A 25,200-nucleotide genomic window follows, 5' to 3' on the forward strand; every position below is an offset into this window, starting at 1 on the left:
TAAGTACCCCTGGGTTCAATCCCTGCTACCAAAAAAAAAATTTTTAAGTTCACAGAAAGGAGTTCTTCTTGGATGTCATAAAAAGAGTGCTAGCTGAAGTGTCAGAGTCTTGAATTTAGGCTTGACCAACTTATAGTCTGTTTATGTTACTTGAGGAAAATTATTTTGAATTTTTCTGAATTTTCATTTCTCCTTTTTTTCTCCAGATGGGAAAGAAAAATGAAAGGTTTTTTTCTTTTTAGTTTGTTTTTTCAGCTTTAGTGAGGTATAATTAACAACTATCATCGTATATATTTCAGGAATATAATGTGATACTTTGAACAAGTATATTTTATGAGGTGATTATCATAATTGAATTAGTTAACACATCTTTCACCTGACAAATTTGCTTTTTTGTTGGTGAGGTCACTAAGTATCTAAGATCTACTTTCTTTTTTTTTTGATACATCATTACAATCATTTAGCACAATGACCTTGCTTTATGAATATTACCCCAACCAGGTGGTACTTATAAAAAGCCAGGTAGGAAAGTTGAGGAACAGTTAGATAAAATGCCCCTAGTCACACCACTAGTAAATGGCAGACCCATGGTTTGAGGCCAGGAAGTCTGATTTAGGAGTTCATATTCTTTATCATTTTTTTTGGTACCTGGGATTAAACTCAGGGATGCTTTGCCACTGAGTTCTTTTTATTTTTTATTTTGAGACAGGGTCTCACAAAGTTAAAATTGAGGATAGCCTCAAATTTATCATTCTTCTATCTCAACCTCCCAAGTTGCTGGTATCACTGGGATGACAGGCATGCGCCACTGTGCCCAGCCTCTTTCTCACTTCTTAAAGTCACATATATCCATATCTTTATTGAGATTAACTGACATTATAAACTGAACATTCTTAAAACATATGCTTTGGTTAAGTTTTTAAAAACCATTTTAGGTGTGAAGTTCAATAGTGTTCACTGTATCAGCTGTGTAACAGCTAAGATCTACTTTCTAAGCAAATTTCCAGTATATGATAGCAGTATTACACACTAGAGTCAGCATGTTTGATCCCCAGAACTGATTCAACTTATGAGTTAAAGTTTAAACCCTTTGGTCAACATCATTTTTTCTTTTTCAAAAGAAGTAAAAATGAACGAAATGACAAAGGATTGTATAGATGTGGTTTGAAAGATGTTAACAATACATTGTTTGGCTAACTTTTTCAATATTGTATTAATATTCTAGACTTGAGTATTTACCTTTTAAATTTCATGTCACAGAATTATAAGTAGCCAGTATTTGCAGCAAGTTGTATGTGAACTTTTAAATGTTACATGCATTAGGATGTTAAAAGACAAAAAGAAAGTAAAAAAAGACCAAAGGGTAGTTAAATTAAATGGATTACTTATATTGGTGAAAGGAAAATTAATTTAAAATGTGTTAATTGGAAATCACATTAACATAAAAATGTATTTTATTTTACAGAGACAGTAGACAAATTATTACAGAAATTTTAGTATCATCTACACTTGGGAAGACTAGTATAATGAATCTATTGCAAGTCTTAGAAAAATTCAGAATATTACCTGCAACAGGGAAAAACAATGCTGAAAATGCTATTATCTTTTTTTGTATGTGTGAGAGAGGATACTCGTAACTCAAAAAGTATGCTGCCCAAAAGTGAATAAATAAATAAACATCAGACATTTAGGAATAGATTTTGTGAATTTTTAGTAAATTGATTCTTAATCCTAGTGAATTGGAAATAATTTTGTGAGTCAATAATAACCCTTGAGCACTCCTGTTTCTTTTGAATATATTTTAAATAGCCCTGTGGGTGGTACTTACTCTTACAACCAAAATTAGTTTTATATTTTGATGCTAAAACCAGAACCTTTGGTAGTTTCAATGACTTAACTATTTTTCCTTTCAATGACTTATAATAACTGAAACAGTGTTATACAATTCTAAATAACAGAGTAACTGGTAAATATGGTCTTTTCATTTTAGCCACGTCCTAAATGAGCTGATACAGACTGAAAGGGTTTACGTTCGAGAGCTCTTTACTGTTTTGTTGGTAAGTGACTCAAAGTATTTTTCCCATTTTCCTGAATGGTCCCTTGATACATTCATTGCAAAGTGTTTGAGGCAATTTTATATTTCTGTCTCCTTCCTCAATTGTCACGTGGCAGCAATGGGTACGGCACCCATTGTTTGAGGCTGCATGATTAAATGTGTATATTTATGTTCTCTTAGTAGTGGGAATGGTTGATTCAGAATTTATTGTAGAACAGAAATGCCTTTCTCTTAGGGATGCTGTGGATTGTTATAATTAATCCCAAGGTGCTGTTTAGAAATCGTGATAAAAAGAACTGAGAACAGGCTAAAAATAGTCATTTAACATAAATGTCACAATATTTATTTGGTCAGAAAAAAACCTAAACACTTATTGCCAATTTAAGAACTTGATTACCTGTGCTATACTTTTTAATACTTGATTTCTATTTTGTTTTCAACATTACAAGCTACCTTGGAAGGCCAAAGAGCATTTTATTCTGCCCATCCAGTGGAAAACCTTGACTTTCCTATCTTGCCTTCTAAAGAAAAATGTTATGGATAACTTTGGGAACTAGGATAGATGAATGTTAACTTTCAAACAGTTTTTACCCACAAATCCCCTATATATTCTACTATACTTAGACCTTTGATGACCCAGTCAGATGTTAATGTAAATATTGTAAAGATGCCTAAATATATTTATTTTGTGTAGGGCTATAGAGCGGAGATGGATAATCCAGAGATGTTTGATCTTATGCCACCTGTCCTGAGAAATAAAAAGGATGTTCTTTTTGGAAATATGGCAGAAATATATGAATTCCATAACAAGTATGTAATTGCTGAATTGAATATTTTTTATGATTTTTAAAAGGGCTATTGACCAGTTTATTATATTTCACATTTTTCTCTGAAAATTTCACAGCATTTTCATGAGTAGCCTGGAAAATTGCTCTGATGCTCCAGAAAGAGTGGGACCTTGCTTCCTGGAAAGGGTTAGTCTCATTATTTTTTTAATTATACAAATACAGGCCACCAAAATAATTATTCATTTATAAGAATATATTCAGAGACAAGATAGGTTTTTAAAATATCTTTATGGTTTTGGAGAAGTGACATCAATTCTAGTAAGTACTTAATGCAAAACCAAGTTTTGTTGTAGAAACTGATGTAATGGGGTAGAAACTGATGTAATAGGGTATCCAGAGCATGTGTTGTATATTTGGCTACAATGGCTCAGCTCTTAGGAATGGTGATCCTAGAGATCCAGGGATCATTCTGGCTGTGAAAATGTGAGAGTTGGGATTATCTTGGCAAACCCACTCTAGGCTTGGTTATTTTTAACCTAAGAGATGCCTTGGTATTTCCCTACAATTCGTGTAAAATCTTATAAATGAGCCTAGTCTGGCATTCAGCCACAAAGGCATTTATCACAGGAGCTTCACAAAACAGAAAGCTGTCTTTTCTTTTAATTTAACAAAGTCATTCAGGGAGACTCATTATTCCATGTCCCAAGAGTATGCTTAGTAAAATTGACTTCCTAGTTAGTGATTGTGCTCTCTTCCATTAGAGTTTTCTCTCAGAAATAGTTTTTTTGTTTACCCGGTTTTGCTTTTCTAATTCCTCCTCTTCCTGAAAGATCAGTTCTGCTTTGGTTTGGGAGTCATTTTGATAGATATGATTGTTGAAACTCAAAATGAATATTTTGTCCCAGAAAGTGTTTATAAAATGAGAAGAGAATAAGGCTAAGAAAGGACTGCATATCACTGTCTTTCTATACTATATGTCACTGTCTTTCTATACTATACTATACTTTCTATACAACATGTTTCTCAACATGTAACTTGAAACACATTTCAACTGTGGACAGATTCTTTCCCCACTTCCTCTAGCAAGAACAATGTGTCTTCCCTTTGGACTATACTACACAGAGACTGCTAATCAGTGGAAATTTTACATTTACTGTGTATCTTTATGCAAGCATATATATAATCTCTCACCAATTTGATGAGAAAATCTTTGAGACAGGGTTCGTATCCTATGTATGTATCTCTCAGGAGGTTAGTAGGGTCCTTGACAGCTAGTAATGGTTTAATAAATGCTTATTGATGGTAGTGTTTATTCATTAAACAACTATCTACTGAACATCTACTTTGTACCAAGTGCTGTGCTAGGAAATGTGGACACCAAGTCAAAGATTATTCAGGTACAAAAACAGGGAAACTATTAAAATTGCATACAGCATGAGTTGTCCTATATTAGAGATGCACAAAGGGTCCTATGAGAGTCCAAAAGAGGGACATTATATTAGTCAGCTTTTCATTGCTGGGACAAAATACCTGAGAAGAACAACTTAAAGAGGGAAAGATTGATTTTGGTCATGATTTTACAGGTTTCAGTTCATGGTCAGCTGGCTCCATTACTTTGGGCCTGAGGCAAGTAGAATATCATGGCAGAAAGGTGTGGTGGTGGGGTTTCAGAGGACATGACAAGAATACATTTCCAGGGCATGCACCCAGTGATGTAATTCCTTCAACTATATTCCACCCCCTAATGTTTCCACCATTTCCCACTAATACCAAATTATTAATCCATCAATGGATTAATCCAGTGATGAGTTCAGATCCCCCATGATCCATTCACTTCCCAAAAGCCCCACCTCTGAACTTTGCTGCACTGGAGAATAAGCCTTCAACACGAGCCTTGTGGGTATTCCAGATCTTCCAAACCATAACAGACATCTTATGTAGTAGCCTTGGAGTACAGACAAATGGCTTTGTAGAAGAGATGACTCATGAGTCTGGTAGATGAGGATTAGGGAGAGAAAATTGCACAGGCCTAGACGGGTTATGCTGCAGTGGTGATGCCCCAGTGATGAAGCAAGGACTGCAGGCTGACTTGAAGGTGGGCTCCAAGTTCACTCACTAGGGAACCGAGAGATGAATAGCATAGAAAGAGCACATTTACTTGATTATGAAAAGATATTATTAGTTCAGACATTAGCATAGAAAGAGCACATTTACTTGGTTATTAAAAGATATTTTTTATTAGTTCAGACAGTGAAGGCTTTTTTCCCCTAATTCTCAAGCTTGGCAAGTGGAAGTTTAGAAATTACTTAGATAATCATGTGTCCCACCACCAGGTCTAATGGATATGCTGCTTCTGGAATATGAAGGGGGCTCCTTTAGGTCAGAGTCCCTGTAATGCCTTGCTAACTCACTTTTGCTCAGTCTTTCTTGATAAGAAAAGTTCATATTTGCAAATTGTTAATATGTTTGAATTTGTTCTCTGTCACAGAAGGATGATTTTCAGATATATGCAAAATACTGTCAGAATAAACCCAGATCAGAGACAATTTGGAAAAAGTACTCAGAATGTGCCTTTTTCCAGGTATGATAATTATTTAAGCATTGGATATGTTTTTTTTTTTTTTCTGGGAAATACTGAGATATTTCTTCTTTATAAACTCATTTTCTACTTTGAGTCAATTATGTATACATATAAGTTAAAGAACAATTCTCCCTCTCCAAAACACATGCATGCATGCACACATTTTCTGTTCCCTAGAAGCAACTACTTCCAGTGCTTTTAACTACTTCTATTGATATTTACCTCTTTATCTCCAAATAGCTTGCTCATCTTTCTCCTTCCTATCATATAAGACGAGGATTTAGCTCTCTTTCACTGCCACATGAATATATATATATATATATTTATTTATTTCCCCCCCAAATTTCCAATATAGTTATATTGTAATTTGGGTTAGATTTATATACTGCATGTAATTGTTGAGACTGTTATTTCTCCACTTAAATGGTCCATTTGATATAATATGGCTGCTTTTCCTTCCCTTTTGTTTTTCTTACAGTTGTCTCACTTAATTTTCTAGATTCTTGTCCTGATTCTACTGACACTTCTTTCAGTTTTAGGAGTTATAAAAATGTACTCTTGCAATATTTATATACATTGATTTTCTTTAAATTTTATTTTCTTGAAGAAGTGTCTCCTAGGGTTTTCTGGTCAACTCACCTTGACTCATTAGGCCTGATGCATAACTTTCATCTCAGGATCTTGGTGAATATAATTTTTCAGACACCTCTCACTTGTCTCTTGAGTAGGCTCTCTTGCTTCCTAGGTGCCATGTCCTTGTCATTCTTCTATTTCCTTGTTTGATGGAACATATGTTCCAGTAATTTGTTGAGAAAGTGTGCAATGTACATAAATATTTTTAAGAATTTTTTTGTCTCCAAATGCCTTTTTTCTGCCATAACTTTTATTGCTAGTGTGATTGGGTATAAAGTTCTAGGTAAGAAATAATTATCCACAGAAATTTAAATAAATTGCTAAAATTAACATCAGATTTTTTTGTTCTATTGCAGGAGACCCAATTTTTGTCCTCTGGGAGTTTATGAAAACTTATTTTGGAAAACTTATTATTATTGGAATAATCTGGAATTTCTTATTATTATTGGAATAATCTGGAATTTCTGTTGTACAGATGTTAGATTTAGATATCTTGAACTGGTCTTCTGCTATCTTTCCTTTGTTTTCTAGCTCTCTGTCTTCGTGCTGTACTTTCTGACTTTCTGGAATATATCTTTCTCTCTTACTATTGAGGGTTTTATTTCTGCCATTATGTTTTTAGTTTTGAAAACAACAACTTTTTGTTTTCTTGGTTCCTTATAATACAATCCTGTTTTAGTTTCATAAATTCAATATTTTCCTTATTGATATGAAGATAATAAATCTTACCTTTTTTTTTAAACTGGGGATTGAACACAGGGGTACTCTACCACTGAGCTACATCCCCAGCCCTTTTTATTTTTTAACTTGAGACAGGGTCTCACTAAGTTGCCCAGGCCACTTGAACTCAAACTTGTGATTCTTCTGCCTCAGCCTCCAGAATCACTAGGATTACTGGTTTCTGCCACAAGATTTTACCTCAAAGAATAGTTTCTTCTGTCTGCATAGATCCTATTATCTTCAAATTGCTTCTATTTTTTTCTTTTTCTTCATTTAGTTCCTGCCACTCATCTTAGAGGTTTTCCTCGAATGTCTGATTATAGTTGTCTGTTCACTTACTTTAGGAGTGAGCATTAAAAAGCTCATTGGAATGTTCCTGTGCATTTGTGGATTTATTGACCATGATCTGCATTGTTGTGTGATTTGTCTCAAGTTGTTTCCTTAGGGGGGATTCCTCAGCACCTTTATCTTTAGGTCCTTTTCTGGTCAGTTGTTTAGAGTTCCCAAACTGCTACCCAATGTGTATGGATCTGCCTGCCAATGTTGTGGATGCCATGTTGGGGGCAAACACTATGAGTCTCTAACTTGGCAAATAGATATTCAGGCACTCTCCTTGCCTTCAGTATGGTATTCTGCCCTCAAATTGACCTTGTATCCCTTAGTCCAGAGGCCCTCTGCTTTATCCTTTCTAATCTATTATCTGTTATTCTTCTAGGGGAAGAGAAGGGCAGCTACCCAGTTGTTCATAGTAGTATATTAATCTAAGAGATTTTGATTTTCACATTTGTTTTAACTTTTCATGCCCATTTAAATTTTTTGGAAAGTTTTATTGAAATATAATTAAAATACCATAAAATTCACCCGTTAAGTATATAGTTCAGTGGTTTTGCTATATTTACAAGGTTGTACAACCATGATTATAGTCAATATAAGAACATTTTTACTGTTAGAAAGAAAACACCTTGTACCTTTTAGCAAGTCACCTCCTATTCCTCCCAATCCCTACAGCCCTAGGCAACCCCTAATCTACTTTCTGTCTCTTATAGATTTGCATGTTCTAGGCATTTCATATAAATGGAATCCTGTAATATATGATCTTTTGTGTTTGGCTTCTTTCACTTAGCATGTTAGCAAGCGTCATCCATGTTGTACCATTTTTCAGTTCTTCGTTCCTTTTTATGGCAGAATAAATTTTATTGAATAATTGTATTACATTATATTTACCCAGTCATCAGTTGCTGGACATTTGGGGTGTGTCCACCTTTTGATTAGTATGAATGATGCTGCTAGGAAAATTTTTATACTAGTTTTTGTGTAAATATGTGTTTTCATTTCTCTTGACTCTATACCTGGGAGTAAAATTGCTGGGTAATACATAATGACTCTATGTTGACCTTTTTGAGGACATACTGGACTGTTTTTCAAACTGGCTGCACTGTTTCACAATCCCACCAACAATGTATTGAGGGTATTGAATGCTCCACATTCTTACAAACACTCTTTTTGTTTCTAATTATTCCTTATATGGACTTTGAACAACCATTCTTTTTTCAACCCCAGATTATCTTCTGTTTTCAGAATTATTTCATGTCTGTAATCCTGAGTTTTTGTAAAGGGTGTGTGTGTGGGGGGTGGGGAATCGTCTGTAACAAATTGATCTGTTCCTCAGCTTTTTCCTCTGCCAACTTGAGATTCATTTTTGTTAAGCATGCTCAGTTGTTTACCACTTGTGGTTTTCATTTCCCCAAATTTGCCAGTACTTTCTATTTTCTCGCGTTTGGGCTTTTGTCTTGTGAAAAATATCTTTTCCATCATTTTAGTGGGTTTCATGATGAGGAAATCCAAATTCATGTACCAGCCCACCATCTTTAACCATAAATTAATAATTATTCTTTGAATTAGATCGAATGTTATATTTTATCCATATTCAGTGGAGGGTCTTGGGTCTTATTTAGTTCCTTTTGTGTTTTGAATTTCCTGTATGCTTATTTCTTCCTCACCATCCCCATCTTGCCCTAATTATGGGCCCTCCACTATTCCCAGGACCCAATGTCATGACCCTTATATTTATAGTGGCAGTGAGCCAATTACTGAATGAAATATAGCACCAGTTGATGAGGACTGTATTTTTCTTGTGATCTTAAAAAATATCTGTTCTCATACCCAGCCTGATTTATATTTAGCACAACCTATTTATTTTCTGGGCCTTGGCCTGTGGAGCTGAATCTTTGTTAATTTTCTTGGATATGTTGAAGAACTTTTTCATCATGCTTCTCTATTGTCATTCCTTGCTTTTTCACCTTTTTGAACATTACACATCAATATGAATTCACATATGAAACCTTTTTAGTCTTTGAAATGTTAGAATTTTCTACCTCCCAAGTCCTTGAAATACCGTTTACTGAAGTTTTTCAGTTATAGTGTCTTAAAATTTCTATACCACATGTAACAGTAATTTTTCTGATAAATGTTCTTTGAGATGTAAGCAACATTCATCCATTGGGTCTAATCAAAGAACACTTGGCATTTTTACAGGTAAATGTGTTAATTTAAATTTATTGATAATTATCTTTTAATGGCAGGAATGTCAGAGAAAATTAAAACACAGACTTGGTCTGGATTCCTATTTGCTCAAGCCAGTACAACGAATCACTAAATATCAGTTACTGTTAAAGGTAATTACATGAAATGTTTCTTTCTTTTTTTACTCACATTTTTTTGGGTCAGATGTGACAAAGGCATTAAAAAGGAAGTTGCTGACTAGGAAGTGCTAGAAATAGGTAGGCTCACTGAGTGGTAAGCAGGAGTTGGCAGTAGAGTTAGTTTAGTGTGCTCTTTCATGATGGCAGTGCAAAGGAAAGGCATAGACAACAGGCTGAGAATATCTGGAGGATTAGCTATTTAAATCTCCATACAAGGTACATTGATTTATGTACAATGTTTTAGTAAAGAACTTTTAATATTGTTAAGCAGATCTAAATGAATATTTCTTTGAGACTGTATTTCATATTGGGTTTCTCAATGAACAGTGCAAAGGTTGCTCCCCTAGTGTAATGTGAAAAGATTTACTTAAATATTGTGTTAAGGATGAACACAACAAAGTTTGCTTTAAAGTGTGTTTTCATAATGTTTTGTTCTGTGTGCACCATGAATGCTTCATGGATAAAACAAGTTATTGTGTGTAGAGAATTTAAAACTCCACATGTATAATTGCTTTAAAAAATAATCTCTAATGTGACTAAATAGCTATTGTTCTTCAGCTCCAAAAGCATTGAATGCCCTTTGTTGTATACAATTCAGTCATCATTCTACTTCTTTCCCAATTTTAACATTGTTATTAAATATATAAATGTGACAAAGAGCATATGAAAGAAATAATTCAAAAAGTGACACTATTTTTGATTCCTGCTTGAGTGCGTGTTAGCCAAAAATATATTCATTTTCTGCAGCTATGTTAATAGGTGCCTAATATTAAGTTTAATTCCTGATTTCTAATTATAGGAGCTATTAAAATATAGCAAAGACTGTGAAGGATCTACTCAATTAAAGGAGGCACTTGACACAATGCTGGATTTACTAAAGTCAGTTAATGACTCCATGCATCAGATTGCAATAAATGGCTATATTGTAAGTCAACTTTAATACTTGGAATTTTAAGGGAATAAGCTTGTCACCCTCACTTTCTTACCCTTCTGAAATCACCTGAAAAAGAACATATAAGAGGTAGATAAATAGAGATCAAAATATTAGCATCATTACTGATTATGCTTCATTACAGATCAGCAGACAAATGGATTTGCAACATTCTCCTTCCCTTCAACAGCTTGTTCCCAAGGCCAGACCTAGGGAGATCTCGATTAAAGAAATGTTTGGGTCAGCAAAAGAGACATATTGTCCCAGAACTGCTGCCTGCACTAGCCTGGGACAGATAGGGAATAAAAGGAGGACATCTTTGAATCTTGCAGCCTTTTAATAGATTAGCTCCACCCAGTGGGGAAACTTGTACTGGTATATGTCATGTATCTATCGGGATTTAGGAATCGGCGGGAGCTACCCTATCATCTCACATGCAGTTGATATGAAGCCAGGGAAAAGGAAATTTCTTTTGGCCTCCACCCCACAGTAATTTTATACAGATGTGCTACGTGGCCCATTTTAATTTAAAAAGTTATAATGAATGCAGTTTAAAAAACATACAAATTATGCTTTGGGGTTTTAGTAGGTCAAGCTAAACACTAAAATGCTGATGTCAGAGATTTGAATGTAGCTTTGCCTTCTACTAATGGGATTTGGTTTTCTATTCTAGGGAAACTTAAATGAGCTTGGCAAGATGATAATGCAAGGTGGATTCAGTGTTTGGATAGGACACAAGAAAGGTGCTACAAAAATGAAGGATTTTGCTAGGTTCAAACCAATGCAGCGACACCTTTTCTTGTATGAAAAAGCTGTTGTTTTCTGCAAAAGGCGCATTGAATCCGGAGATGGCTCTGACAGATACCCGTCGTATAGTTTTAAGCACTGTTTGAAAGTAAGACAATTTGAATTGTGTAATGTAATAGCATTCTATATATATGCTCCATTTTGTACACTTTTTCGGTTCAGGTGGGTGGGTTTTATACTTCAGTCACATGTTTCTTTGTGTAAAAGGAATCTTCAGTAGAAGTGTTATTGAAGTCGGGTAAAGCAGAACTTCTTTGCTCAAAATGAGAATGAGGGAGTACAAAACTTCGATTCCTTCTTTTCTCCCCCTCAGCTACAATCCCAGCTATTCTCCAAGGGGCTCCCTAGGAATCTGCAGAGCACAAGTTGAAATGACAGGGAGAGATCCATGTTCCACCATGAGCACTCTCTTGATCTTGTTAGCAAGGGGCCTTTATGTTGCAGGAGAGACGAGGAGGAAAGGATTTCTCTCTTTTCCTCAGTGTAGTTTAAAAATGGAGGACTTTCATACTCAGCATGCCTTGCTTTCTGTATCCTTCCTCCATTCCCTTGCAACATGCTTTCTGAGTGTCCAAAGCTACCTGTGGCTGAATCCATTCCATTCTTGTCCTGTCCTATCCATTGAAATTATATTATTCTTTCCTATGAACCAAACTGCCATTCTGTCGAAATATTAATGTGGTATTAAAATGGGAGCAATAAATTACTTGAGGAAGTCACTGACAACCCAGTAATACTTCCAGCTGCTTTTGCCATCAGAACCAGAGGAATCTACAATTCACATCAGGCTGTAATTGGTTTTGATTTCTTTATGCCTAATATTTTATCTTTCAAGTTCTAAATTCTAAAAGCAACATGACATCTGTTACAGAAAAGTTGCAAAATACAGAAAACTATTACTCTTGATTCTCCAGTCACTATCATTTAGTCATTTTTCGTGAGCATGTTTTATCATAGTTGTCATTACCAGTTTATTTGAGAACCAGTGGGATTTTCAGCATTTTTAAAGAGGACAGGCAGTGTCCTGTGGTAGGCCTTTAGAAGTGATGTAAGGGGACTACCAGATAAGCAGACCCTGCTTTTGATTCTCCCCATAGGATCAGCTGTCTCTCGATGTTCCAAACAAGATCCTGTCCAGGGTCAGGTTGCTGAGCCCTTCCCACTATTTTCCCTTCTTTACTTCTGAACCCATAGCAGCTTCACAGCTTCTTTAGAATTCCAGTTGTTATCACAAATGCCCAGTTGCTACTGTGATGCTCACAGTCTAGGTCTAAAACCCCAAATCTCTAAGGGTCTTTTATGACTCTAATAAACATTGAGAACCAAGGAATCAGAATCTGTTTCCAACAGGGTTTAGCTCTTTTGTTGTGTGTGTACCTATTCCTTGGGAAGGTACTTTGCTTTCCTACCTAGACATGTTTTACCCAAATCGTTTTGATTTACTTTATTGGTGAGGTGACCTAGTTACTACCTAATGTAGCATTTCTGATTTGTATTGATTTTCTGTTTTACATTTAGTTGTTTTTTTTGGTACTGGGGATTAAACCCAGGGTACTTAACCACCTTGCCACATCCTCAGCCCTTTTTATTTTTTATTCTGAGAAAGGGTCTCACTAAGTTGCTGAGGCTGACCTCAAACTTGTGATCCTCCTTTTTCAGCCTCCCAAGTTCCTGGGATTACAGGCATGTGCTATGATGCCTGGCTTTTTACTTTTAGTTTGACACAATGATGGGCATGCCACCAAAATGTTTCTCAAGTACATTAAAATAAGCAGGGACTGATATGAGCTAATGACGTCAGGAGAATTGAAAATACAATAGTTACCACGGAAACAGCATTGGATAGATGCAGGAAACATTTTGAAGGAAGGTAGACATATGAACTGGGTGATTTACTAGATACAAGAAATAAATAATACTTGACATTTGAAGGAAGAAAATCTGTTGGATATTTCTTTGGTTCCCCAACAATTTCTCATATCCTTGATGCTGCAAGGTTTTAAACCAGGATTCCTGGGAAATTGGTGATACTGTAGACTGAGAAATTAGGGAACTTTTTAAAAGGTCTTGTGCTTACTTCCTCTTGCTCACATACTATGAGATTCCACCATTAAGCAATTGCTAGTATTATTAGACAGTATGTTAGTAAACCATCAGGATCATTGAGTTCAAAATCTTACCCTTGGTGGGCTTGTCCAGTGCAGATACTCTACTGCTGAGCACCTTCCCTCTCACTTTAAATGAACTCTTGTCTTGACTGCATCATACCAACCTGGAGTCTTGTGACCTGTTCATGTCTTTCTAATGAACCTGTGCTATATTTTAAGCCAGCCACTTAGATACAAAGACAAACTCTATGCAAGGTCACACTTAATCAGAGGGAGAGATTTGAGTTCTTCAGATTCCTCAGTTCACATGTTTACTATTATCACCAATTCTTTTAATTTAAAAAACATGTACATAGTACTTATGTGTTGGACAACTCCAAAATTCATTTAATCATTAAAGATGTACTCTATGTTAGCAATGACAAATAAGAGAACTATTGCAATTCAAATAAGGGAAGGAGTAGGGAATAAATTCATATTTTTATTGGTGCATTATAATTTAATAGTGGAATTAATATGTGCATATAACATAAGAATTCGTATTTTAAATAGTCTGTTTTGTAATCAACATTTAATGTACATTATAATCCTTAAATGAGCTCTTTGAAGTAGGTGTTCTTCCCATTAAGGAAGTGGAATTTCAGAAAAGTTCAGCAACTGGCACCAGGAAACTCTAGCGAGTGGTAGAGATGGAGTTCCAACCCAACCCTCTCTGACTTCAAAACCTGTTTGCTTTCTTATCATATTATTAAGGCAAAAGCATGTGATGAAACAAAATTAATTTTAAAAAAGATTGTGAGATTATTACTATTTTTTATTCTTTCTAGATATACATGACAGTAGGGTGTATTTTGACCCATTATACATGCATAGAATAAGTATAATTTGTTCCAATTGGGATCCCATTATTGTTTTTGTACATGATCTGGAGTTATACAGTAGAGTGAGATTATTATTCATCTTACATCTTAATAATTGAGCAAAAGTAGATTACAGTGGTATAGTAAGAACATAAATATGTTTCGGAACATTTTAAAAGTAACTTCCACCTACATTCAGGGTGGAGGTTAGGGGCTCTTTCATTAAGGATGCATTTCATTTCTAAGCATAATTGCTTTCCTTTTCCTTGATATGGGAGTCTCACTAGCACTACCTTTAATACTTATCAGTTTTAATTAGGGCCATTTGGGGGGTTCATAAGTGGAACACTGTGAGATAGTCTTTCAGGTAATTAGGTAGGAACTGAAAGAAAAGAGGAAAGGGAGAAAAGACCTGAAAGAGAATGTGCATACAAGGGAGTGAAATTGCCCCAAATGTAATTAACCAAGGTATTAGCAGCAAATGAAGAAAGAAAGTTGTGCAAAGTACAGACATTTGGAGGAGAAGAAAAGCTGTGGTAAGGAAGAGATACTGTGTACACAAGTTTTACTGGCTATAGGAAGATATCACTGTCTGATGATAAGAGATTTTGGTTTCTATAGATCTGAAGGATTGGTGGAAATAGAGGGATCTTTGTGTGCCTAACTGGTTCTTTCCAGAATTATAAATTGGCTGTTTATAACTTGTAGGGATTCTATAGAGATAAGTAATAAATTAATAAGATCAACTAATCTGACATAATAATTCCAAAAACTAAATAAATTTCCTTAATTTCACGTGACTTTTCTAATGTTTGATTATTCTTTGCTGATGATAATTTGCTTGAATAGCACACGAATAATTTATAACAGAATTGAATCTTAGAGGGGCTGTGTGAATGTTCAGATTTATAACATTTGTGCCAAACACTGGAATGGAGCAGACAAAAGTTCCATGAAAACAAATACTTGTGCCTATGACTGTTTTTATTTTGCCCAAATAAAACATTCAGTTTGATTTAGAATATGATGGGGTATGTTTAATGTAATTTCATATTCAAAATAAATGCTCATGAAATTTTTGACTTATTTTTTCTAGATGGATGAAGTTGGAATCACAGAATATGTCAAAGGTGACAACCGCAAGTTTGAAATCTGGTATGGTGGGAAGGAAGAAGTTTATATTATACAGGTTGGTCATTTTAAAATTATTCTAGAAAACTAATCTACATTAAGATATAAAATCCGAATGGTGGCACAGGCCTGTAATCCCAGCAATATAGGAGGCTGAAGCAGGAGGATCACAAATTCAAGGTCAGCCTTTGCAACATAGTGAGACCCTGTGAGACAGAGAGAGAGAGAGACAGAGAGAAAGAAGGAGGGAGGGGGAACGGAAAGTGAGAAAGAAAGGAAGGAAGGAAGAAAGGAGTCTGAGTGGTACAGCAAATAATTTTGGTCACATTTCAAAAGATCCCACTCTTCACTTAACTGTTATTATTGAGTATTCTTTGTGGTATATTTAAACATTTTTTTGCAGTAGTACATGTTTTCTTTAACATATATATATATATATATATATGTTTTTAGTTGTTGATGGACTTTTATTTTATTCATTTATTTATATGCAGTGCTGAGAATCCAACCCAGTGCCTCACACATGCTAGGGAAATGCTCTACCACTGAGCCACAACCCCAGCCCACATGTTTTCTTTAAATTGAGGTAAACCTGTGGCTTTAAGTTTTCACCACTACATAACGAGACTTATCAGCTGTAGCTGGCAGTTTGGCATGTGCTTCCCTGCCCCATCAAGTTTCTAGTTACAGATTGCAATAGTTCCAAGTTCCTCTTGTCAGGATTTGAAGTGTACATGATTACAAGATGCAAGAGTTCAGATTTGCTTCCTGCTTCTAAAGAATATGGTTAAAACCCTAGCCAGATGTGATATAAGGTACATCTTGCTTCATGGAAGGGGATAGAAAGCTTATCCTTTAAAGATTTTGTTATCAAATATTCAATAAATCTTTGTATCCTGAATTGTGACTGGTCCCTATGCTGTTATCTGTTGCAAATGCTCACTGATTTTTGTTTTAATTCTGTACTGTTTGCAGTTCATAAAAATATAGTTCATAAAATGCTTAAAGATATAGTACTTGGCCAGGCACAGTGGCACATATCTGTAATCCCAGTGACTCGGGAAGTTAATACAGGAGGATGACAAGGTTGAGGCCAGCCTCAGAAATTGAGACCCTGTCTCAAAATTAAATAAAAATAAAAAGGGCTGGCAATGTGGCCCAGAGGTTAAGCACCCCTGGGTTTAATCCCTAGTACATATATGTGTGTGTGTGTGTGTGTGTGTGTATATATATATAAAATTTATATATATGGCATCAGTTGATGAACGTATCTTGTAAGTAATGGGAGGATATGTAGGGAAGCTTTCATATTATGAAGATCATTCTCCAAATAATTTTAATTTTGAAAGTATTAGAGTTTTATTTTGCCAAAACTAAACATAAATAATCTTTCTAAAAGAACCTCCCTCCCTGTTGGGTATGGTTCCACACGCCTATAATCTCAGTGGCTCTGGAGGCTGAGGCAGGAGGATGGTGAATTCAAAGCCAGTTTCCATAACTTAGCAAGGCCCTAAGGAACTTGGTGAGACCCTGTCTCTAAATAAAGTCTAAAAAGAGCTGGGGATGTGGTTAATTGATTAAGTGCCCTGGGGTTCAATCCCTGGTATCCCCCCCCCCAAAAAAAAAGAACCTCCCTACAAAAAGAAAATAAGTGAATGACACTTTGCATTCTATCCAATTGTTATTATTCTGTTATTATCTAAGGGCAATTTTATAATGGTTTTAACTGCATTATTTCATCTATCTGATGGCTAATGCTTTACTCCTTCCTTAGAAGTTTTAAGAATCAAAATGCTACAATTTGAATATGGTATTTTAAGGAGTATATCATGTTTGATATACTTAATTTGCATTTGTTTTATTATGAAAGCATTCTTTTTAAAAGGAACTATACTCTCCACCCTTTTTAATCTTTAGGCTCCGAATGTAGATGTGAAGATGTCATGGCTAAAAGAAATAAGAAATATTTTGTTGAAGCAACAGGAGCTTATGACAGGTAAATTCAAAATGTGTTCTTTTTTTCCATTCTCTTTGTATTTGAAGTTTTTTGCAAACATATATTCTTTAGAACAATCATAGTAACAGCTAATTGACTCAGATTTTGTGAAACTTTTTGCAGAGAATGGGACTGATATTTACTTTATTCTGTTTAAAATGAAATGGTTTGTTAAACAACAAAATGAACCTCTGCTTGAGATGCAGTTTAAAAGCAGCACAGAGATCTGACTGTGTTAATTCCTAGTCTTTCCCAGGAGAAGATTCTTTTTAGCACCTCAAGTAATCAGTGCCTGGTAAAGTTGGGATAGGGAGCAGGTTCTTGTTAGAAATGTGAACTCCTTGAATAAAATGTTACATGGTTTGTATCTTTCCAAATTCTAACTTCAAACTGGCCTTTACTCTGGTTATTTCCGGTACTTGAAAGATTTATGTGCGTGTGTGTGTGTGTGTGTTTATAAAAGTTGTTGGCCTTAAATAGGAAGTGTGACTTCTGAATGATACTTACATAGGCTTTGTTTTATGTATAGTTAAGAAGCGGAAGCAACAGGATCAAGTAACAGAACAGGATCCACTTTCTCCTCAGCAGAATGATGAGTAAGTGATAATTCTTTAAGAACTATCACTCCTGCAATCTTGTATTTCCCACAGGTAATGTGAAGCAATGCAATTAAAGTGTCTCAGAGAGAACCAACCCATCATTTTAGCAATAACTTATCAAATTCCACAAACATGTCATTTTCTCAGTCCTAGCCTTGTGTTGGAGTCTGACAGTCCCTAACAGTTATTTCTCAGGCTAGTTTTGGAACACAATTAAAATGCTCTGTTCTCAGTATATCATAATAATTGGAGAAAGAGTTGTAAGAATATGGGAGCCGATGAAGGACTGGCTCATAGCTTTGTGTTCTCATTCATTTATCTCTCTCTCTCTCTCTCTCTCTCTCTCTCTCTCTCTCTCTCTCTCTCTCTCTCTCTCTCTCTTCTTTTTTTGGTACCAGGGATGGAACCCAGGGGTGCTTAACCACTGGGCCACATTCCCCAACCCCCCCCCCCCCCCTTTTTTTTGTATTTTGAGACAGGGTCTCGCTAATTTGCTTAGGGCCTTGCAAAATTGTTGAGGTTGACTTTGAACTTTCTATCATCCTGTCTCAGCCTCCTGAACTGCTGGGATTGCCCCTGCACCCAGTTGGCTTTGTAATCTCTTAAATGGAGGCCACTTGTTGCTGATTTGTCCTTTCTTTGTATACAGTTCAAAGGTATGGATCCTGGCAAGGAACCAAACCTAGATGCAGCCAGGAAGTCTTTAAGAAAAGTGGCATTCTTATATGACAGCACACTGCTACTGATTTAGAGATATGGTCTGTGTGTTCTGCTTCTAGGAATTCCAAAAGGTAGACTGTCCACAGAACATTTGCATATGTATTGTAAGAATTCCCACACTGATTCTAAAACCCTGGCGTAGAGATTCACCATGCAGTATCTACATGATGTTGGGATCATTGTGAATGACTTATTAGAAATTCTTTTTCCTTTGTTGAACATCATCTTTTAGAAGTAGCTAAAATCAGAGGCAACATGTGATGTTTCATCTGAGGCTTTAGGACAACATATGAAAGTCTTTATCTTCCAGGGTTTACAATACTCAGTCTTTTAATCAGGTATTAGAGAAGTAAAGACTTTAGATTTCATGCAGTAGTTGACTTAATAGTAGCTGTTATAAATGCAACAATACAAATCAATTTAAGTTTTCATCTTCATTTATACATACCTTACCTGATTCACTGAGGTTAGAAGCTCACAGAGCAACAGGGATTATACACAATGTACCTGCCTTGGATCTAGACAGGATTGGTTTTTGCTTTTCATAACAGAGAACCTGTTGGATTGGATCCTATGATTTGGGCTTTTGCATATTGTGAACTATTATCACACAGACCTCAAAAGGGGAGAGTATCTGCTCTTTGAATGAATTCTAGAAGCTTGGTATATACTTGGTATTGGTGGAAGAAATACTATTTTTAATTTCTTATTATTTCTTAGGCTCTGTGAAAACTCACTTATTTTTATACATTATTATTTCAGAAAGCAACAGGGAGCTTTTCTAAGTGTCCAGGAAACTGAATCAGAACACCCCCGTGCTATGGTGGAGGCCAGTGAGGCAGTGGTGTCTGCTCAGGCAGAAGCAAGTGCAGGTATGTGTCATGGTCATCCCCAGATGAGATTCATGGCTTGCAAGTTTTTTTTTTGTTTTTTTAATCTCCCATCATTAATTTGGAAAATCTGTCTGTTATTTTTGTCTGAAGAAAATAAAGCCAACTCATTTTCATCAGGCTCTCCTGTCTTGCATATGCAAAACACTCTGGTGGGCACTACAGAGCAGTGTGGTCCCTGGACCAGGAGCATTAGCATCACCTGGGAACTTATTATACGGAAGGCACATTTCTTTGGCTCTCTCGGCCTCAGACATTGTGTGTCAGACACTACAGGTGTGAGGCTTAGCCACTGAAATTTTGAGCAGCTCTCTGTATGATTTGGATCCATGCTCAAGTTTGGGAACCCCTCCATCAGAGGATGCAGTGATGAATGAAATGCATCTGCTGGCTTCAGTGCATCCTTCACTTACTATGGTTTGATGAATAGGGAAGGATCATTTACAGTTGGAATATTTATTGTCCTTTGTTATATGAAAGTGATTTTAAACAGTTTATTTAGTTCAACAAATGTCATATGACCTGTGTGCCAGGAATTGTGCAAAAGTTTGGGCCTAAAGTGTAATTAAAATGCACTCAGCTGCCATTCCTACAAAGCTGGGAGGGTAGAAAGATACTTAAAAATGATTGGAATATGGGGCAAGTGTAGGACTTACAAGGTGCTATAGAGGCACATAGCAATATTACCTAAACAACTTGGACACCAGTACAGAGATGCCAAGTAGGGTGCCTGACTCAGTACTTCAGTATGATGGTCTTTAGTCTGGCAGGGCTTTACACTAGTTGAGAAGGAACAAGTAATCATAACCTTGTTTAGTTTTTATTTAAAAGTCACTTCCCTCAGGTTATGTCATGGCCCTGGAGCAGTAAAGAGAGAGCTTAGTATCGATAGGTAAGAAAACCAAGTCAGGGAAGTTTGACATGACTTCCAATATCACATGAATACCATAGTTGAATACAGCCAAGATTAGATTCTGTTAATTTAAGAGTTAGATTACTTAATCTAAATTAATTCAGTTTTCTTAAGCACTTCCTACATCCAGGCTCCTATGAGACATGCAGTGTGTAACACACGGTCTCTGTCTAGTGAGAGAGACAAGCCAACCCAAAATAATAATACCAGGAAGAACCTAATAGGTACTATTTGAGTGGAACCAATAAAAAAATGGTATATAAAGAATTTTTAGAATAGTTGATTTTCTAAGAAAGGGTAACTATTCCCTAAAATGCTATTTAACTTATTACTTTTAACAGCCCCTCAATCAACCTCACCTTGCAACCATTAAAAATTACTTCTAAAAATTAAAGAAGTATATGACTGGCCCCTTTCTGAAAGGTCAAAAATTGTAAAATAGTGTGGTCTAATCTATAATTCTAACACAGAGCAAGATACTAATCTTGGTCCATTGAAGGTTAAAACCTTAAATATCTCAGCTAGCTTACTTCTCACCTTGCAGTGAACCAGCACCTATAAGTAACTACTACACTCCACATTTTTCTTATAGTTTGGACTGAGATGTCACAATCTGCAGCAATCTCTGAAGAGCCCGAGGAATGGTCAAGCAACTATTTCTACTCTACTTATGATGACCATGAAGAAGAAGATAGGCCCCTAATGGTTAGTAATGGCATATTCAATTAAAATTCTTGAGGTAGTTTCACTGATGAAATAGATGGAGCACGTAGGGACAATCTTTTGTCAGCATCCTTAAAGTCATTAGGTACTTTCCATAGACAGAGAATTTGAAGCAAATCTTATGAACATTTAGTAAGTTCTCTCTTTATGTAGAATTTGTTTGAGCTCCTACTGAAGTTGAATAGTCAGTCTTTCCAGATCTCTAAAAATTTACCAATTTTATCTTTTTTTAAAAAGGTATTTTCATTATTTTTCTCCCTTTGTGTATAGAATTCTCTTTAAGTTTTTATTTTGAAATAATTATTAATTCATAGGAAGTTAACAAAATAGTATTGAAGTCCTGTTTATTCTTTACCTGGGCTTCCCAATGATAATATCTTACATAACTATACTGTAATGTCATCTGGAAATGGACATTGGTACTATCCCCAGACTTTGTTTAGATATCACCGTTTTCCATGCACCTATTTATGTGTGTATATATAGTTGTGTATAATTTTTATCCACCACTGGGTTTTCCATTTATGCATGTGAGATAGAATTAGAGAATAAAGGAGCTTCAGGGAAACTTTAGAAATCAGTTTATAATCCAGATCAGAAAATGTAGGAAATAAAAATTACATGTTAAAAACTAATAACATTTGGGGAATATATTTTAGTGGGTTCTCAAAAAAGGTGCAAAAGATACCAGACCTCAGCATGCTAGAGCAAGAGTGTACCCCATAAAGTTAAAGGGTATTGCTTTGAGGTAGAAGTGTTTCATAGAATAAATGGTTTCCAAGTTGTTAGGATTCTACCAAGTAAGTAGAGGGGCATTAGAACTGACTGCTTAGGGTGAATTCCTGCTTCTCTGAAGTCACTAGCTTGAAGGGTAGAAATGATGCTTTGCAGTGGACTGCTCCTTGGTGCCCTTCAGAGGAATCAACTCATTTTTGGAAGGCTGATTGTTGTCAGATATTAATGGCATTGGTAATCATAAAGCTGCACAGCATTGACTCTGAAATGCTTTCTTTTAAAAAATTAATAGATGTTTTTTCTTCTAATAATTTGATGACCATAATACATATTTGGTAGCTTACATTTACTAAATGACTTCTTAATTACTTCTACCAGTATCAGTGTGACCAAGTTTTATTACCTCTAATTTACAGAGGAGGGAACTGAGGCTCAGAGCTAGAAAAAGATTTGCTAGTTAATTGTCTAGGCCAGTAGTTCTCAAATCATGAATGAAGGAATCATTTACATTTTAGAAAATAGACCTCTCCAAAGAACTCTTACTTATGGAGGTTATATCTATTGATATTTACCTTACGACAAATTAAAACTGAGAAATAAGATTTATTTTAAATTAACAAACCAATTTTAAATTTGTATAAACAACATTTTTATTTGAGTCACATTGTTGGCAACAAAACCATTAGCGAGAAGAGTGTCATTTTACTTTTGTAAATCACTGTAACATCTGGCCTAGTGAAAGAGCCGGCTTCTTATATCTGCTCTTGCATTTAACCTGTTGTACTAGGTAGCTTTTAGAAAATGCCACTGTGAGAGGCTGAGAGTGAAAAAAAGGCAAATCCTTTCTTAATGCATGCTTGACCTTTCAGACCCTGAAAAAGGGTCTCAGGAACCCCACGGTGGTCTGCCTCCTAACTTTGAGAACCACTGGTTTAGACTAATTATACAAAGAAGACTAATTTACATAATTAAACTGCCTAAGAATGAAATGGATCAAGGTAGTTGTTCAGATGTGAGAGGCATCTTCCTTTAGAGGAAGCCAGTCTGTGTTTAATTTTGCTATAGATCTATGAAGGGATTGTCAAGAACTGTCATAATTAGCCATTTTTTCCAGTTATGGTGTCAAAAAATAAAGTAAATATGCAAAAATGATTAATGCTTTAATCCCAGTGGATGAGAATACAGACAAACCTATTGGTTTTCCTCTCTTCTTCTAATAATATTCTGAGTTATGCTAAGGAAAACATGGGAAAGAGCAATATAGTGCATTCTATACATCTCCACAGAGAAGTGGGGATGAGCTGTTCTGGCTTTGCTTTATCAAGTCAAATAACTGAGAAATAATGGGTTCCACTTCCCTTGTAGAGACCCGTGTCAGAGATGGCTCTCCTATTTTGATGAAGCTGCTATGTCCAATGGCAAGTAGTTCTTTCCTGCCTGCTCCTCAGCCTATTTGGAAAAAGTACTGCTCAAAAGACATTCAGCCCAAATGATGTGGATGTTGTTTTCAGGTTGATTCCTTTGGACATGCAAATAATTAACAGCACATAATTATTTCCTTTCTTTCATTTATAACATTTTAATTAGGGTACTCTTTATTTTTAAAATCATGCATTTCAATATGTAAGATATTGTGCTGCAAAATTTCTCATCTCAGAATACTTTTGGACTTTAAAATAATTTCTTCTCTATCTACTTTGTAACCAAATGCAATCAGTGTGCCTTGGATTATTTAGCTTATTATGAACTAAGTTAAAATTATGGCTGCAAAATGATTACGGTCAAGTGAAGCACAACATTATGATTTAACATGCTTTTATTGGACCTAGAGCTTTTGTGCCTCTTACTTTAACCTGTGCAAAATGATAAGAGTTCATAAATCCTTTGGGGGAGGTATTAGTTAATTCTGTTCAGGGCTATTGCCTTTTGTATGTGCCAAGATAAAATTTTCATGAGGGTAGTTTACAAATAATTGTATTTAAAATTTAATATTTTCATGCTTTGTTTTCTTTTCTGGGTTTATGCTTCTAATTCATGTAACAAATCAGTTGTGCTCTATTATTTTCTGTACATTTCATGCTGTAATTCTTTTTCCAAATAAAAATGAATTCTTCAGGTTATATAAACTCATGTTCTGTTTTTTTTTTTCCTATCACAAACTGCTCCACTTTGTTCCTACAAAGCTGCTGCATCTACCACATTTACCATTGAAATAAAGAGTAAATTCTTTATGTCATAGAGAGCAGGCAGTTCTTCAAGAAGTTTTACAATCGAGTTTATAATATAATTTTTCAAAACACCTTTACAGTCTGCAGGCAAATATAAAGCCCTAGCAGACTGCAGGAAGAGAGGTTCAGAAGACCTCCTGATTGGAAATGGAGATGTCATTCAGCTTCTCCATTAGAATGCTGAGGGTCAGTGGTCGGTGTGTCTATATTGCCTGTGATGACTTCTGGTTGGTGCACATGGGCAGCTGATCAAAAGGTCTGCTTTGTCTGTATTTTTGTTATATGGTCCACAACAGCAGAGATACCAGACTTTCAGTGCTTCAGCCATGCCTATATAGCTTACTGAAAGGAATGTTAACCTTTGGTGAGAAAAGATGCTTTGAAAGAATCAAATGAGTCTGCATGCTCTTTTGTGGTTTACTTTTGACTCAGATGATTTAGCTGATATATCTGGCCATTGTAATGGCTACAGATCACATTGCATTTGGTTAAGTCATTCAAAATCATATATCTAATAAATATCCATGAAGTGTCAGGGACCATGCTTTCCTGCTTTACAATGTAGCCACAATTTGTTTTTTGGTTCAAATATTGATTTTTGAACTTTGTCATACTATCCTTATGCATTTGACTTTGTATAGTATCCACTATAAAGATGGTTCTGCCAAATATACTGTTTAACTGTGAGAGAATCCAAAGCAGGAAGAAATAAAACAATTCTGTCTCCATGGTGTCAATAACTTGAACTGAAATGCTGCACTGGACTGTGTTCCCTAACCCTAAAGGTGGAGGAGTATATGCAAAAGGGTAGAAATTAATGATGGATAATTAAAGTAATAAACATTTTTCTCTAGTCACCTAATTCCTTTCTAAATTACTCAAAGAACTCAAGCATAGTGTCATGGTAGTCTTTTTGAACACATGTAATAGCTTTGAGAAAATTGGAACTGCAATGCAATCTGATTGTTTTTATCTCCTCACCATTGTTGGCAACTGATTCATTTATTATTTAGGTTGGTGAAAAAGCTAAGCAGAAATCAAGGAGACCAGATTCCAGGGGACAGTTCACAGATTTTAAT

General features: G+C 35.5%; 1 protein-coding gene across 14 annotated transcripts in view; it reads left to right on the forward strand.

Moving 5' to 3' along the window:
• MCF2 (MCF.2 cell line derived transforming sequence) overlaps positions 1-24,335 on the forward strand; it is a 101,013-nt gene extending 76,678 nt beyond the window's left edge. For 10 of the 14 annotated variants that reach the window (XM_079124803.1, XM_079124810.1, XM_079124813.1 and 7 more), the window contains 13 exons: positions 1,991-2,057; positions 2,751-2,866; positions 2,961-3,030; positions 5,333-5,425; positions 9,361-9,453; positions 10,280-10,405; positions 11,085-11,306; positions 15,283-15,375; positions 17,235-17,313; positions 17,843-17,909; positions 19,395-19,504; positions 21,028-21,140; positions 23,259-24,333. In XM_079124803.1, the coding sequence (XP_078980929.1) occupies positions 1,991-2,057; positions 2,751-2,866; positions 2,961-3,030; positions 5,333-5,425; positions 9,361-9,453; positions 10,280-10,405; positions 11,085-11,306; positions 15,283-15,375; positions 17,235-17,313; positions 17,843-17,909; positions 19,395-19,504; positions 21,028-21,140; positions 23,259-23,291 (1,282 nt within the window). In that variant the 3' untranslated portion in view covers positions 23,292-24,333. Of the gene's footprint in view, positions 1-1,990; positions 2,058-2,750; positions 2,867-2,960; positions 3,031-5,332; positions 5,426-9,360; positions 9,454-10,279; positions 10,406-11,084; positions 11,307-15,282; positions 15,376-17,234; positions 17,314-17,842; positions 17,910-19,394; positions 19,505-21,027; positions 21,141-23,258 lie in introns of all 14 variants that reach the window. The other 4 variants (XM_079124811.1, XM_079124809.1, XM_079124807.1 and 1 more) reach the window with 4 other exon arrangements.
• Positions 24,336-25,200: the final 865 nt, after the last annotated feature.

Source organism: Sciurus vulgaris, assembly GCF_902686455.1.
Source record: "Sciurus vulgaris genome assembly, chromosome: X".
In the NCBI taxonomy this organism is placed as follows: domain Eukaryota; kingdom Metazoa; phylum Chordata; class Mammalia; order Rodentia; family Sciuridae; genus Sciurus; species Sciurus vulgaris.